Source organism: Ovis canadensis, chromosome 11, assembly GCF_042477335.2.
Source record: "Ovis canadensis isolate MfBH-ARS-UI-01 breed Bighorn chromosome 11, ARS-UI_OviCan_v2, whole genome shotgun sequence".
Classification (NCBI taxonomy): domain Eukaryota; kingdom Metazoa; phylum Chordata; class Mammalia; order Artiodactyla; family Bovidae; genus Ovis; species Ovis canadensis.
The window spans coordinates 33,571,577-33,587,640 of NC_091255.1; the positions used below are offsets into that span (position 1 = coordinate 33,571,577).

The 16,064-nt window shown below is 59.9% G+C and overlaps 1 protein-coding gene across 2 annotated transcripts; it reads right to left on the bottom strand.

The window, feature by feature from the left end:
• Nucleotides 1-60: 60 nt before the first annotated feature.
• Nucleotides 61-14,910, bottom strand: MYBBP1A (MYB binding protein 1a). 2 transcript variants are annotated; one of them, XM_069542773.1, is made up of 26 exons: nucleotides 14,666-14,910; nucleotides 14,390-14,488; nucleotides 13,597-13,680; nucleotides 13,433-13,507; nucleotides 13,225-13,332; nucleotides 12,107-12,282; nucleotides 11,787-11,954; nucleotides 11,558-11,675; nucleotides 10,203-10,498; nucleotides 9,860-9,970; nucleotides 9,200-9,325; nucleotides 8,825-8,992; nucleotides 8,566-8,665; nucleotides 6,481-6,577; nucleotides 6,154-6,305; nucleotides 5,739-5,825; nucleotides 5,505-5,660; nucleotides 5,224-5,400; nucleotides 4,943-5,103; nucleotides 3,779-4,031; nucleotides 3,425-3,550; nucleotides 3,282-3,350; nucleotides 2,626-2,739; nucleotides 2,322-2,423; nucleotides 1,043-1,191; nucleotides 61-880 (listed from the first exon to the last, which is right to left on the bottom strand). In XM_069542773.1, the coding sequence occupies exons 1-26, from the start codon at nucleotides 14,870-14,872 to the stop codon at nucleotides 310-312; spliced, it is 4,050 nt and encodes a 1,349-aa protein (XP_069398874.1). In that variant the 5' UTR covers nucleotides 14,873-14,910; the 3' UTR covers nucleotides 61-309. The 2 variants fall into 2 exon arrangements, with proteins under 2 accessions (XP_069398874.1, XP_069398875.1); XM_069542774.1 differs by lacking the exons at nucleotides 13,225-13,332; nucleotides 13,433-13,507; nucleotides 13,597-13,680; nucleotides 14,390-14,488; nucleotides 14,666-14,910 and adding an exon at nucleotides 12,821-12,906.
• Between the last annotated feature and the right edge of the window lie 1,154 nt (nucleotides 14,911-16,064).

Below are 16,064 nucleotides of genomic sequence, written 5' to 3' on the forward strand. Positions count from 1 at the left end.
GGTCTCTCAGGTCATGCCTGCTGCAGCAGACCCACTATCCCCAGCATAGAAGGTAGAACCTTAGACAGTAGCTGGTTTATTAAAATCACGGTGAAAAAGTCTCTAGGGTGGTGCAGTGGGTAAAGAATCTGCCTGCAAGGTAGGAGCTGCGGTTCGATCCCTGGGTCTGGAAGATTTCTTGGAGAAGGGGATGACTGCAACCCACTCCAGTATTCTAGCCTGTAAAATCCCATGGTAGAAGCAGCCTGGGAGGCTACAGTCCACGGGGTTGCAAGTCAGGACTGAGCACAACAGGGTGACGGGGGTCACTCAGAGCTTTTTCGCCTTCCTCAGCTGCACCTTCTTGGCCCCACTCTGGAGGAGGCTGGGGCTCCTGCTGGCCAAGGACAACCTGGCCTTTTTCCGAGGCAGCGCGGACTGTGGCGACTTGCCTGAAACTCCCTTTTGGGGCAGCTTCTTCTGACGCTTTTTGGCCGCCGGCTCCTCGGGGGATTGACGAGGCAGGGGAGTGGGTTCGTTCATCTGGGACAGCTTCTGGCTTTTCTTCTGTGGCTTTGGGGTCTTGGTGGGGGTGCTGGGGCTCACAACAGGGGGCTCTGGGGTCGGACTCTTGGCAGCAGGTGTCCCATTCACCTGGGACTGTGCTGGGGACTTGGTCTTCTTCATCTTCTTCTTCTTCTTCTTGCCGGCGCTGGGGGGCTGGTCCCCACTGGTGGCTTCAGGCTTGGCCACCGCCGCCTCCTGCATGGTGGCCTCAGGCTTACGTTTCTTGCGCTTCTTGGTCTCTGGCAAGAAGCCCTTTTTCTTCCGCTTCATGCTAACGGGGCTCTGCTGTGTGGCCTGAGGGGCCTCCTTGGTATCCTTCTCTGGCTTGGGGCGCCTGGGGTAAAGTGAGCAGAGAAAGGAAACTTGTGGCCAGGGCAAGGGTGACCTGTGCCTCTGTCATCCTCAAGCTGCCTGAAGCTCCCACACTGGGGACAGAGGACATCAGAACGCACGCAACATGAGGGTCTTTCCAGCGCCCGCCCTCCCTGAAACGTACTGGACTCCGAGGAACTTCATGGCCTGCCAGTAGAGGTCGTGGAGGCGGCTGGACCCGGCCGAGTGCCCGCCCTGCTGTAGCCTCTGCTGCAGCCTCGGCTGCCGGCTCTGCAGCACGCCCAGGACGGCGGTCAGGTCCACGGTCAGCTTCTGCAGAGGCGGGCAAGGCTGTGGCTGCAGTGGGGACCAGAGGCACGGCCTCTCCCCAGCTCCCGGTCCCCATCCCTCCCACCCTCACCCACCCCTTTGTGGCCCCTCAGCCAGCCCTTCAGCCTGTGCCTCCCTAGCCTCTCTCACCTTGGGGAGAAAATAAGGGCCCCAGGGGCCAAGTCTGCTCTCTCTTCCCAGGGCCCAAAGCCCATCCACCTCAGGGGGCACCATGCAGTGACCTTCGGGTCGCCAAAGGCCCTTTTCTCATCTCTCCGTCCCTGTCACGCACTGAGTGGGGTGTTTTTGAAAGCCACTGGCTTCCAGAATGGCCCCTCTCCTGGCTTTCTGCTATCACTCTGGGTGTGGCTTCTCGGGGTCTGCCTGCCGCTCAGCACCTGCCCCCTCGGCACCTTCCTGGAAGCTAGAGCACTGGGGCTTTGATCAGTGTCTACGCCAAGGACTCCCACACCTTTCCCTCTGGGCCAGACTGGGGGAACCAGAGACTTGCCCACAGCCGCCCCGTGGCCCTCACGCATCTCACATGCCATACCCCCGTTTCGTCTCTGCCAGTCTAGGAGCCTGGGTTCCCACCCAACAGCCGTCTTCCCGCGGTCGCCAGCCCTCCCAGCCCCTTCTCAGCTTTCTCACTGGAGCACAGCAACAGCATACCAGCTCACCCTACCCTGGCCAAGCACAGAATATAGCACTGCTGCTGCTGCTAAGTCACTTCAGTCGTGTCCAACTCTGTGCGGCCCCACAGATGGCAGCCCACCAGGCTCCCCCGTCCCTGGGATTCTCCAGGCAAGAACACTGGAGTGGGTTGCCATTTCCTTCTCCAATGCATGAAAGTGAAAAGTGAAAGTGACGTCGCTCAGTCGTGTCCGACTCTTCGAGACCCCATGGACTGCAGCCTACCAGGCTCCTCTGTCCATGGGATTTTCCAGGCAGAAGTACTGGAGTGGGTGCCGTTGCCTTCTCCGTATAGCACTAGCCCGCCTCAAATAAATAAAGCCCAGTTTCCTCACCCTGGCATCCAGACCCTTCCCCAGATGGCTTCCCACCTGCCCCCCAGCCTCTGCTCAGACTATGCTCTGCCCGCCTGGCAACCTCCTGCTGTGCCCAGTGCTCACCTCGTGATGGAAATTCCTGAACAGAGTGTTGAGCAGCTCCAAGGCCGCCAGATCCTTCTGGTGCCCCGACTTGGTCTCAGCCTCGCCCAGCGTCCGCAGGATCTGGGGGAGAAGGCGGCTGGGCTGAGCACTCCGGAGAGCTGCTCGCAGCTCGTCTCCCACGTGAGAGACTAGGGTCCCCAGGGAAGAAACGTCTCCTGGGGGAACCCCAAACCCACCCCGAGGCACAGGGTCCAGCAACCCTCGCCCCTGGGTTCCCGAGACCACAACTGGATGGTAGAGGAGGAGAGCCCAGGGCTGTTACCTCGGTGACCTTCCCCAGGGTCTGGCCCAGCAGCTGCTTCCACTCTGGGTCCTTAAAGCACAGGCGTAGCTCCCGTGTGGGCAGGGTCTTCTGGAGCAGCAAGCAGGCCTGGACCTGGGGCGGGGGCAATGTGGTCACCAGGAGCCTTGGCATGCTGGGCGACCCCCGCGAGCTCCAGGTACCTGAAGAGGGGGTGCAGGTGGGGCTGCCTGCTGTGCCCAGCACAGCCCGCCTGGGCTGTCATCACCGAAGCTCTGGGCTCAGCTGTCACCATCGCCTGCTCCCACCCGCTCTTCTCAGGTAGTGGGGAGACCTGAGGCCAAGGGGGGCAGCAGGGCTGTCAGCTGGACACGGTTCCTGGCCCCCTACTAACTCAGGCCCCCTCTTCCTACCCTGACCCCCAGGCATACCCGTCAGGCCAGGGCGTGACCTCTGAGGAGCCGGAGGACTCAGGCCATGTGGGAAGTGTCCCCCCATCTCCACTTACTCTGGGCCTACAGTGGTGGGGTTGGGGGGGACTGGCCAGATTGGAGGGGTAGGCTCACCCCACCCTGTCCCCCAGGGCACCATTCCTGAGTCTCTCAAACAGCCAACAAAGACGTAAGTCAAGCGGGTAATTCACACAAACCTGGGGCTGGGATCTGGGAAGGCCTTACCTGATGGCGGGGCCGCGTGTGGCTTGTCACGTGCTCGACCACGATGGGAAGTAGGTTCTTACAGAGCATCTGTGGAGGAAATGGTGGGCAGTGAGGATGGGGCCCAGCAGGGGCCCGAGGGGGCGGCCTCGCCCGATACTCACCGGGTGCCGGGCGAAGAGGCTGAGGAACATGGGGACCGTGAGGGGGCTGTTGCGCTTGGTCAGGAAGGAGCTCAGCGCTGACGAGTAGATCGGGGTCACAAGGCTCAAGTCCAGGCAGCTGGCAGCCTGTGCCAAGGGAGAAAGCTGCTGTGATGCCGGGGCTGGGGGGGCCTGGCACGGGAGCCCAGCCTGGGACGCCTTTAGACGGTTGAAGGCTGGGTCCCAGGGAAGGTCTGGCCTCACCTCCCCGTCTGTGAAACAGGTAAGCTGGCTGCCCCACTGCCTCCCAGGATGTGCTCCCATCTAGCGGCGCTGGGTTTCCAGGCCGAGCCTCCCCGCGCCAGGTCTGCTCACCTCCGGGCCCTGGGGCTGGGAGCTGGCATCTTTGCTGGCTTTCTCCTTCTTCTGGGCCTTGCGGGCGGGCTTGTCCACGGTGCTGCCCCTCAGGACGCGGAGCAGGTAGAGGGAGGCATTGAAGTGGTAGAGGGCGACGGAGGAGTCAGCCTGCTGGCTGGCCTGCTGCACCAGCTGCTCCAGCCGGGCGTACAGAGTCTCCACGCGGTCGCCCACCGTGCGGCAGTAATGCCGGGAGCGGCACAGGTGATGCCTGCGGGGGGCGGGGGCAGAGCTGGTCTCAACGTCCCCCCACCCCAGCAGACCCGAGCCCCACTTCACAGGCGGAAACAGACCCCTAAAGACAGGGGTCTGACTGAGGCTGCAGGGGGAGGCCCGGGGCCACACACAGATCTACCCAGGAAAAGCCAGAGGGAAACTGGCTCCCTGAGTGACACCCCAACACCCCGATGTGGTCCTCAGCCCCATGAGCACCTGTCTCTCAGGGGACAGTGGCTTCCGGGCCCTTTGTAAAGCAAAACCAGGGTCTATGTGCTCAGGACACTGGGCAGAGAACTAGCTGAGAAAGTGTGACCTGGGCCGGTGAGGTGGGGGCACCCCCCCATCTCAAGTTCTTATTAGGCCTTTGTCTCCACACTGCCCCCCCAAACCCTTGCCCAGGAAGCAGGGCTCTATCTGCTATCTATGTCTCCATTGCTGGGCGCCCTGCTCCAGCAGCGCCCACCCCACCTCACCCCACCTCTGCTGTTGCTGCAAAGGCCTCTGTGGCTCCTCAACACTGAGGTCGGCCAGGCCACAAGCTGCTTATGTTCTGACTGTGTCAGACACACCTTCCTGTTCTGCCTGTGGCCTCTGGGAGGATAAGAGAGCTCCACAGCTCCCAGCACTGCTGACACCTCTCCCAGGAAGCCTTCCCGGTCCCTCAAGACTGGGTTAGGTGTCCCGTCTCCCGCCCACTCGCTGCCACAGCCCCGGCCAATCGGGCACCGAGTCTGCTTTGCCAACTACAGGGGCCCTGAGGGCGTCGGTGGGACTGGGGGCCCTGCGCTAAGCACTGCAGGAACAGATGGGTGAAGGCTCCTGAGTGACGCGGGCCCTGGCTCCCACCTCTTCCCTCCGGGAGCCCCCCGGCCCGGCTGTCCGGGCCCCCCCTCCCGCCCTCACGTGAAGATGCGCGCCGTCTTGTGCAGCAGGTCCTGCTCCTGCTTGGCGCTGCTGTTGCTGCGCATGCTCCGCCGGATGACGAGCAGCAGCGGCTCGAGCAGCTCCAGGACCAGGGGGTTCTCGGGCTGCTTGGTCACCAGCACCTCGATCAGGTCTAGGACCTGCAGTGAGAAGGGTGAGCTCAGCCAAGCGTGGGGGCGAGGGCAGGGGCGGGGGCGTGGTGAGCGGGAGGGGCGTGGGGGGAGGGGCGTGGTGAGCGGGAGGGCAGGGCCCGGGCTCACCCGGATCTGGAAGTCCCGCCGCAGCGCCTTCTCCTTCTGCAGCTTGTTCTTCTCGTCCTTCCGGGCCTGGATGCGCAGCTTCTGCTCAGCAAAGAGGCTGGCCAGGCTCTTGTCCAGGGCCATCATGGCCTCGTCCCCTAGCTCCTCGTCGTCGTCATCCTCACTGTCCGCTCCGCCCTGGGGGTTGTGGGCGGGGGGACAGAGGCCGGGTGAGCCCCTCCTCATGCAGAAGGAGCAGAGGGACGGGGGCGGGGGGGGGGCGGGGCCCGGTGCCCACTCACCAGCGCCTTCCCGGCCTGCAGCACCGCCATCAGCTGCTCCCGGAAGCCCTGGTCCACGTCCCCGTCTCGGTCCTCCTCGTCGCTGTCGTCATCGCTCTCCTCCTCACTCTCTGAGCCTTTGCTGCCCTTGCTGTCCTCGCCGTCTGAGCTCTTGTCCTGTGGGTGGGCCGTGTGTCACGCCTCCCCGCGGCCCACCAGGTGTCCGCCCGCCCCCTGCCCTTTGCTGACAAGTACCTCCACACCCCCCAGTGGCTGCTCCTCGGAGTCGTCTGTCACCACCACGTTGTCGTCCTCGTCCTGGCTCTCCTCCGGGTTCAGCACCTGTGGGGAGTCCCAGGTGGCCGTCGTGTCTGCTGTCCCTGCTCCCTCACCACCCCCTCAGGCCCCGGGACCTTCTCAACTGCCTTCCTTCCCCCTCCCATCCAGTCTTGGCCAAAGGTCCCCATTTCAGGCAGGAAGATGGAGCCTGGGAGAGAAAGCCATTCCCTCCAGTGTCCTTGAGAGACCTGACCCCGAGTCAGGGGTGCACAGCAGGAGACTCTGAAGGAGGCCTCCATCCCCCAACCATGCAGGTCACAGCAAGGACACAGCAGCCCTGGGCTTGGAGAGCCCCATCCTGGGACCCACGTCCCCAGAGGCCCCCACTTACATTCAGGATGAGCTGCAGGGCACGTAGGGTCAGATGGGAGCAGATGTGGCCGAACACGCTGCGGGCTACCTGGCGCATCAGGTGGCTGGGCTGGGCCAAGAGGGAGAGCAGGATCTCCACCAGCACCTCCACCCACGGTGGCTCCTGGGGGTCTGCAAGCAGGGAAGGGGTGAGCCTGGGCAGGGGGCCAGTGACCCATGCTGTTTGCCCATCACCCCCCACCAGGGACGACGACCCACTGGTGGCCTTGGAGCAGGTCTGAGCACCCCATGCTGGGTCCTACTGTCTGCCTATTACCCGCCCCCCGCCCCAGGGACGACAACCCACTGGTGGCCTTGGAACGGGTCCGGCGGGTCTTCTCCCCCAGGCTCTTCTTGATGCAGGTCTGGATGTCGCCCAGGAGGTCACAGCTTTCTGCGGGGGACTGTGTGGGACAGGACAGAAATCAGAGGCCAGGCCCCATGCTCAGCCTTTGCTCAGCTGGGAGAGGGAGTGACCAAGGGGGCGGACCTGGTATCAAGGCCCAAAAGACTCCAGACTGTCCTGGCCGGTCCCCCTCACAATCTAGAGCAGAGGCCTACAGCCAGACCCCAGGAGCTGATGACCTAACATCCAGACACACAGTTTATGAGCCTCACAGAAGATGAAGCCCAACCTCCCCACCGATGCCCAGGCTGGATCAGGATCACAGGGCACCAGCAGGTCCCAGACTCCTGATCTGCAGTTCTAGATTCCGCCACGACACCTGGCTCGACATCGTTACAAAAAGAACTGGAAATGACCGATTTCAACAAATTTAAAATTTAATTTCAACTAACTTAAGTCTATCTTGGGCTTCCTTTGTGGCTCAGCTGTAAAGAATCTGCCTGCAATGTGGGAGACCTGGGTTGGAAAGCCCTGGAGAAGGGAAAGGCTACCCACTCCAGGATTCTGGCCTGGAGAATTCCATGGACTGTATAGTCCATGGGATCACAAAGAGTCGAACACAACTGACCAACTTTCACAGTCCTTTCAAGTCTATTTTGCTGAAGGATAAGACCAGAGTCCAGTGAGTTGAAATTAACCTGTTTGACCGCTGGTACCAAAAAGGCAGACTTCCCCTCCTTAATGTTGCAGGGCAGCTTCAATGTTTGGGGTGGGGGTGGTGGAAGGAAGGCCAGAACAGGAGCTCAAAAGCCTCAGGCATCTTTGCCTCTAGCGTCCTGGCTGTGGCTGGGTAGCTTTCATCCATGTCAAGCTCAGAGGTCCAGGGTCTGGGCAGCCCCTATTGGATGTCCAGGGCCAAGGACTGGAAGGGGCATGGTGACCAACTGTTCCCCACACTGCTTGTCCATGAGCTGGGCTGAGTGCCCAAGGCCTGGAAGCAAAAACCTCAGCCGAGAGGCCAGAAGGGAGTCCTGTCTCCTGAGGCTACTGAAGACCTGGAGCAACCCACAAGAGCCTTGTACAACTTGAGGGGAAAACCTCCAGAGACCTGAGTTCACAGTCAGAGGAAACCACAAGGGTCAAAAGCGCTGTCGGCAGTACGCTCCGCACACGGCCAAAATTTCTTTGTGGAAAGAACAGAAAAGGAGACGGAGTGGGTTTTAGAGAACCGGTTATGAGAAGAGGTACCCATGACATGAGAAATATAGTTGACAGGATACAGGACGCCATGGGAGGGCGGTGCCAGAAAAACACCCACTACCCTCAACTCACCACTCTAGATTCCAAACGTGCAAGAGCTAAACAGAAGAATCGCGGCTCCACTCCGAACGGACCACAGCCAGACAGAAGAAGTGTCCCCATGGTCGACGGGTCTGCCCAGAGCCAGGCCCCGCCCTCCTCGACATCCACCACCCCTGGCCAGTAAGGTAGTTTGGGGAGGTCCTATGAGATAGCGAGTCAGAGCCCCATGTTTGAATCCCAGCCAAAAGCTGTGTGGCCTGGGGTAAGTTACTTGACCTCTGTGAGTCTATTATCCCACCTGTCAGAAATGTGCCTGCCTCCAATCTGTGGGTAATACCAACAACGGACACTGCTCAGAAAGCTCAGAATAGAGCATGTTAGCTGCTCAGTTGTGTCTGACTTTGCAACCCCATGGACTGTAGCCTGCCAAACTCCTCTGTCCATGGAATTCTCCAGGCAAGAATACTGGAGTGGGTTGGCATTTCCTTCTCCAGGGGATCTTCCCGACCCAGGGATTGAACCCGGGTCTTTCACACTGAAGGCAGATTCTTTACTGTCTGAGCCACCAGGGAAGCCCAAGGTAGAGCTGGTGTCCAGTAAGTGGATGGAGTGGTTTTTCCCTTGGGCTGTACTTCCAACCAGGAGCAGTCAGCCTAGGAAACCTGTCACGTTCAGCTCCACAGAGCTGTTCCTGGCCCCCGCAGACCCTAGGTCTGTAGCCCCCTCCACTTCAGGCCGCCGTACCTTGAAGAGGTGGATGCCCACCAAGAGTAGCAGGTGCTGGAAGGCAGTGGCCTTGGCCTCAGAAGAGAGAGTGTCCAGTTCCTTCAGCGTCTTCAGCATCCTGGGCGAGATGAGCATGCTCTCAGGCCACCACAGCCAGTGTCAGACCCCAGGGGATCCCACCCATGCAGCCAGCGTCAGACCCCAGGGGATCCCACCCATGTGTCCAGTGTCAGACCCCGGGAGGTTCTACCCACGGGCGGCAACCACACCCTCTCACCGGTCCCAGGCTTGGCGCTGCTGCGTGGTGAAGGCTGTCAGTGGAGCCACATTGCGGCTGTGATTCAGCAGTATGTCTGCGAACTGCACCAAGTGGTAGGTCCAGGGCCGCCCGTCTGCCGTCTGCTCCGGCGCCAGCCTGAACTGCGTGCTGAGGGTCTGAAGCAGACTGGTGGTGGTGGGGTAGGCGGGGGCGGTCAGGGTCACGGGCTGGGCTGGTAGACACGGCTACCCTACTCCATCCCCAGGCTTTGAGCCCCTGGAACTCACCGGGCCTCAGATGAAGAGCTGGAGAGAGTAGCGCCCACCCTGCCCGAGGCCACCTCCCCGCCTACTCGCCCACCCTCAGGCCTCTCCTGGGCTTCCCGGTGCCCACCTGAAGAAGGCACTGCACACCACCTCCCGGGTCCGGCCATCCAAGGCGAGGGTGAAGTGCTGCTCGGACTCAGGGATCTGCGACGTGGGCTTCTTTGTCTCGAAGAACGAGTGGAAGAAGCAAAACCTGGGGAGGGTGGGAGGGTACTCGTGTTCCCTCGGTCAGTGCCACCCTCCTCACCAGCCACTCTCGGGTGGCCTCACCGAGGGCCTGGTGCCAGGAGGTGATGACGCCAGAGGGGACGTTTCCCAGGCCTGGACCCCCAGCAGAACAGAGCCCAGCCTGAACCGGGAGAGGACCAGCATCCCTCCCTTGGAACCAAAGACGCGAAGCTGCGTGGCCTTGGCCAGGTCACCGCCGCTCCTGCCCCACTCAGGGCCGCCATGAGGGTGAGTAGCAGTGGCAGCGTCGTCATTAAGGACCCCCGACACCGTTGACACACAAAGGCAGTGGGGGGAATGCTGAGCCAGCCTGAACCTTGGAGCTCCCCCCCCGCCATACCCAGACTCCCTGGGGAATTTCCCCCAATCTCGTCCTGCCCAAGGGGCAAGGATGACTTGACCCTCAGGCTTTTGGCTCCAGGAAGGACCCAAAGCAGGTCAGACATGAGGTCGCTGCATCCGTGGGAAGTCAGGGTTCAGGCACATCTCGGGACCATACCTGGCCACTTCCTCGATCAGCGCCTCCTCCTTCTCCACGTGCAGGTTGTCCACGATGCTGACCAGGCGAAGGATAATCCACTTCCGCAGCCGGAACACAGCTCGCTCGGGCCTGTGGGCAGGAGACAAGTCCCGGAAACTGCTTAGAGGTGGTGAAATGGGTGTCTCCCATCCTTGAGACGGGAAAATCAACCAAGGCTCCCCAACGCCCTGATCCCCAGCACAGGGCCACGTGTGAGGAAACTGAGGCCTTTAAGAGCAAAGGTCTGGCTCCTCTCTGGCCCAAGGAACCAAGGTATTTGGGACGGAGGGTCCAGGCCTTTGGGCCCCACAGGCCCACTCACCCATGGAACGAAGCATCTTGGGTTTTCTTCTGGTTGTAGGTGCTGAAGTCTACCAAGGAGTCCAGGTCAGGCTGGAGGAACATGTCCCGCAGCCAGGCCACGTAGCCCTTGAGGGCGGTGGGACTCAGGAACTGCACGACCCGCCAGAAGGTGGGCACCACAGGGAGGCCCTGGTTGGTGATGGACGTGAAGGCCACTACCAGGGCCAGCTGCCGCTCGGGGTCGTCCTTGCAGCCTTCCAGGAAGGCCCCCACGTACTCGTTCATCTCCGGGGCAAACTTGAAGTGCTTCGGGAGCTGCGAGAGTCGGGCATAGCGCTGGGGTCATCAGCCAGGAGGGGTCCAACACACCCCCAGCCTCTTCCACAACAGGTTCCCTGGGGCCTAGGAAGTCCCCTCCCTTGTACCCAGCTGGGTCGCTCAGGCGCCCCCACATTTAGTCTTTGGGACAACTTTCGTCCTGGCACCTCTAATTGTTTTGCAGATGAAAGAAAATGAAGCATAAGAAAGCCTGGAAGCAACTTCCGAGGATCACAGGACTAAAAGTGGTGGAGCTGGGACTCGGCCCCTGTCCGTCTGGTCCCCCAGCCTGTGGAGCTCTTAACCCCTGCGCTGAACTCTGAGCCTGTCCTTCACTTGGAAGAGGGGAATGGCAGCTCTCCAAAGCTGGCGGTAAAGATGGAATGAGCTAGAAGCAAACCCAGCAGCACTTCCTGCACACCAGGCACTACTTTAAGCACCTGTGGATATTAGCCTGATTATCCTCACAACGACTCTAAGGAAGGTCCTGCTCCTTGGCTCAGAGGCAGGGGCAGGGGCAGGCACAGAGAAGGGAAGCGACCTGTGGGAGGTCACACAGCTAGCGGCAGTAGAGTCAGGACGGGAACCCAGCAGTCTGGTCCCAGGTTCCCTGCTCTTAACCACTACTCGAGTCCCCTGTCGAGCACTTAGCTTAGTGTGCGGCATGTGGACAGTACTCAAAATAGCATCGGTGGGTAGCATTCCTGTAACACCAGCTGGGGGTGGAGGGGGGTCTGGACAGATTGCTGGCTGTACAAGCCCGGGCTGAGCGGCCTGGGGGCAGAAGGGCTGACCCTGCCACTCTCGGTTCGTAGGGGAAGATGCAGGGCTGGGGGTCGGCTCTCAGGCAGCTCCCTCTACCCAGAGGTGGGGGACACCCAGGTCCCTAGCCCCTCCTCCCAGGGGCAGCTGTGTTTGCCCATCCCAGGCAGGACCACTGACACCAAGAACCACCCTCTCTTCCAGAAGCTGGCTGATCCCTTTCCTCCTCTGGGCAGGAAGCAGCCCAGTCACCTGGCCCTTTCCAGCAGGGTTGGGCCGCGGGGCGGCGCTCACCTTAGCAGTGACCATGTGCTCCCCGTAATGTCGGATCAGGTCCCCTTGCATCACCAGCTGCAGCTGCTCCTTGGACAGCAGGGGCAGGGCTGCGCCCAGCAGGCGGAAGCACAGGTAGCTGAGGGGGCGCACGACAGGGCCTGGTCAGAGCCCTCGGCCCCGGTCAGAGCCCTCGGCCCCCTGAGCCACCCCTGCTCACCAAATAGGGAGAGGTCAAGCGCCCACACACCTGGCCGGCCAGAACTGCTTCTTCAGGAGCCCCTGCTCCACAACCTCCTTCCAGAACCATGGGAACTTGTCCTCCTGGAGCGCCAGGCGGAGCAGGTCCAGAGCCACGGTGGGCAGCTTGCGTTCCTTCTTCACAGAGTTGGCCACCGTCTTCAGCACAGTCACCAGCCTGCAGAGGTCGGGGGTGGGTGGGGGTGAAGAAGACTCAGGGGGCAGTCCCCAGCAAACAAGGGCCAGGCGCCTGGGGCCACATGGACCCCCAACCCCGGGTCATGGTGCAAACCTGTGGATGGAGGGCCCACCTGCCCACCTCCCTCACACCTGGGGATGTTCTCGTCTGAGAACAGGTTGACCGGTCCCATCAGCTTCTCCAGCTTCTTGGGCACCTTCTGCTGGGCCAAGAGGAAGAGCTCCAGGTGCTCAGGGGAGCCGAGAACTGAATTCATGTCAGGCTTGAGGACCTTGGGCAGGATCTCCTGCAGCGCGGTCTCCGGGACCTGGCGGTGGGGGAGACAGGTTGAGGGTGCGGAGGGCGCCCTCACAGCATCCTTTGTCTCTCCTGCTGTGAGCTGAGCTTTCTGGGCCCCATTCTACCTCCCAGGCTCCCCCAAGGCCCCGGCACACCAACAGCCTGAGACGGGACAGTCACAATCCACCTTGTCAGGCAACAGAATCACCAGAGAGGGTTTCTTAAAAAGCGCAAATTCCCAAATCCTTGGAAACTGGGTTTAAATAAATAAGCACCCCACTGATGCTAACTAGCCCAGGACCACCCTTTTAATTATTCCTCTTTTGGGTTTTGCAGGACTAGCATTTTTTTTATAAGGAGTCCCCAGTGAAGATCTGGGACTTGAATTCAGGTCCTTCCAGCTCTGTGGCCAGGGTTATGCAGAAAGCCTTGGCCTGGGATGTGCCAGTCCCTGGCTTTTTCACCATAGCAAGGATTCTAGGTACTAGCCCACCTCCACTTCCCAAGTAGGGCAGTGGGGACCCCAGCTCTGCCCAAAACAACAATGGCAAACATGTTTAACCCACCGGGCACATGTCAGGCGCTGTTCTACAAATGCATGGTCCAATATGGAAGCCACTGGTCACATGTGGACACTGAGCATGTAAAATGTGCTAATCTGAACAGAGATATGCTGGTGAGTATAAAATACACTGGATTTTGGAGACTTACCACGATAAAGAATGTAAAAAACCTCCATAGATTTTCTGATACTGACTGCACATGAAAATACTTTAGATATTAAACTAAACCATGTTATTAAAGCACATCCCTTTTCCTTCTTACTTTTTAAGGGAAGTTACTACAAAACATCATGTTCCACACTTATGCTTCGGTACCGCATTTTCATGCATTAACCTGTGTCTTCTCCGTGCTCTTCTATGACGGGTGGCGTTAGTTACCCAAGGCTCCACAGCTGGTGAGCCCATACCTGAGAAAGGATGTCCACCAGGGCCTTCTGGGGCTGTTCCTGAAGGTGATTGTAATGCTGGCCCAGGGCCTGCAGCAGCTTCACTGACTTCATCAGTGCTTCTGAGTCCTGGTGGTCCCAGAGGCAGAGAGGGTATGAGTGGGGCGTGCCACTCTCCCCCACCACTCCAAGCCAGTCCACATACCCCCAGAACCCTCAAAGCTCTTACCTTCACTAGCCTGCCTGACTGAAAGAGGGCTAGCACCCCAAACAGGTTTCCAAAGAGGGCAGGTCTCATCATCCCCTAGAAAAGGATTCCAGGCACCCGTGAGAAGGACCCAAGCATTTCCCACCCTGGGGACTGCTGATATCCCTGGGGCTGCTAACTCTCACCTTCTTAACCTTCTGCAGGTCATGTCTCTCCTGTATTTGCTGCAGGATGCTGCCCAAAGGGATGTCTTCGAAAGACTGTAACAGCTGCCAGGAGGAAGAGAGGGGCTCAGGGGGAGTGGCCCTGCCACATCCCAACAGACGTTAATCTCTTCCTACTTCTTCAACTTCTGCCCTTGGGAGCAGGCCTTGGGCCCCTGCTCCCGCCCCAAGGATGCCTCTGAAGCTGCCTACCTGCCTCTGAGCAGTGCTGATGATGGAACATAGCTGTGAATGGAGCTGACCCCTCTCTCCCTGTCCCACGTGTAGCTGGGGTGCTTTGGCCACTAGACTGTGTTTCCCAAACATGCTGTCCCCACAGCCAGCTCTGAGCTCTCCCTAGACTGGTCTTCAAGGACTGGGTCTCTAGAGGCCTTCCATTTGTCCAAGCTCCTTAGATATGGCTTATAATTAGCTGTGTGCCCCTTGGGAGAAGAGGGTCCTAAACCCTGCAGAGGTAACAGAACTCACCCCAGAGCTTACCACCCCCAGTACATGTACCTCGGAGGCTGGTCAACCCAGGTACCCAAAAGCAGCCTCAACCTCCCTCTCTCCGCCTTCCTGGGCTTCTCTGCACAAAGGCCTTGCTTACACAATTTTCTCCGCATCCACGTGGGCACACCTCCCATCGGCTCGCCTGAGATGCTACCCCTACTTGTCAGTTCTCACGTCCTTTGCAACTGGGACATCTGCTCTGCTCACTCACTCCCCTACCTGACCAGCACAGGTGGACCCCTTCCAGGGGTCACCACCTCACCTGTGCCAGGGCCAAACTGTAGCAGGGCCGGGCTGCTTCTCGTCCACCCCCGAGCCCAGTGATTAGGCGCTTCAGGGCGTACTTCATCTCGGAAGATCCCTAAGGAACCAAGCACATCCCCAGGTGGACCAGTGAGAAGGGTCGTTTGGCACCCGCCCATGCCCGCTCCTCGGCGCGCGCTCACTTGGGTCGTCCAGGTTCGCGACCACGTGACCCCAAGCTCGCCGCTACTAGCCAGGATCTCTGGTGCTCCTGCCCCAGACCCCGCCACCATACCTTCGGCTTTGCGCGCAGATATTCCAGCAGCTTCTCTGTAGCCTCAAGCCGCGTCTCCTGCTGCGGCTTCGCAATGTCCCAGAAGAAGTCCAAAAACTCGCGGCTGTGCTTGAGCAGGCCATGACGGTCGGCAGGCCGGGCGCCGCTCTTCTGGGCCTCTCCCGGAGCCAGAGGCTCGGTGACTTCCACACTCGCCGGCTCCGCCATGCTCGTCGAACACGTGGGCTCGGAAGACAGCCTCTTCCAGGTCAGGTCGGGGCGCATGCGCAATGAATTGGATCGGCTGGGGGCGGAGCCGGCTGGCACGGGGGCGGGGCGGACGGGGAGGTGTGGCTCTTCCTCTGGGCGCTCAGGAGTCCCGAGTTCATTCCGATTGTGATAGGAAATCACCGGAGGGTTTTATGCAGGCACAAGCCTTGGTCCTATTTAACTGCCCCGACGCCCCCCGCCTTGTCGGATTTTATTTTCCAGACCAGGGATGGGTCACGGATGGAACCTCGGCCCTCCGCAGGGAGAGAGCCGAGTCCTAACCACGGTACCTCTAGTGAAGTGAAGTGTTAGCGACCCCATGGACTGTAGCCCGCCAGGCTCCTCTGTCCACGGGATTATCCAGGCAAGAATACTGGAGTGGGTTGCCATTTCCTTCTCCAGGGGATCTTCCCGACCTGGGGACTGAACATCGCGGGCAGATGCTTTACCGACTGAACAGTCAGGGAAGCCCCAGGGAAGCCCCCCATTTACACATTTAATAGAGTATTCTGCTGCTGTGTGGAGGGTGAATTGAAGGAGAGCAGAGGTAGAAGCAGGAATACCAGCTGGATTGAACCAAGTGCTGAGAAAATTCCAGCTAATCTGGAACAGGTGGGAGGTGACAGAAGCGAGAGGGATGCTAGGCTTGCTGCTGCTGCTGCTAAGTCACTTCAGTCGTGTCCGACTCTGTGCGACCCCATAGACGGCAGCCCACCAGGCTCCCTCGTCCCTGGGATTCTCCAGGCAAGAACAGTGGAGTGGGTTGCCATTTCCTTCTCCAATGAGTGAAAGTGAAAAGTGAAAGTGAAGTCGCTCAGTGGTGTCCGACCCTTAGCCACCCCATGGACTGCAGCCTACCAGGCTCCTCCATCCATGGGATTTTCCAGGCAAGAGTACTGGAGTGGGTTGCCATTGCCTTCTCCGATGCTAGGCTTGGGGCTAACATAAGCGGGTAGACTGTGGTACTGTTTGGGCTGGGGGAAGAATTCTTTGTCCGGGAGTTGGGGGGTGAGCAGCGAGAGGGAGGTGGCGGCACTGAGTTCTAGTAAGTCAGAGATACATTCATTTTACAGTGTGGGGCAGGAGTGCTAATGGCCACCTGTTTCTTGGTTTGAGAACTAACCTGTGGAGGATTATAGTTCAGAGAGAA

Bases quoted from the DNA above. Each gene is read 5' to 3' on its own strand.
- MYBBP1A (XM_069542773.1), bottom strand. From the start codon at position 14,872: ATGGCGGAGCCGGCGAGTGTGGAAGTCACCGAGCCTCTGGCTCCGGGA. The intron at 5,401-5,504 runs GTGAGTGGGCAC...CACAACCCCCAG, and splicing joins TGCAGGCCGGGAAGGCGCTG to GGCGGAGCGGACAGTGAGGA. The intron at 2,424-2,625 runs GTAACAGCCCTG...CTTCTCCCCCAG, and splicing joins CCCTGGGGAAGGTCACCGAG to ATCCTGCGGACGCTGGGCGA.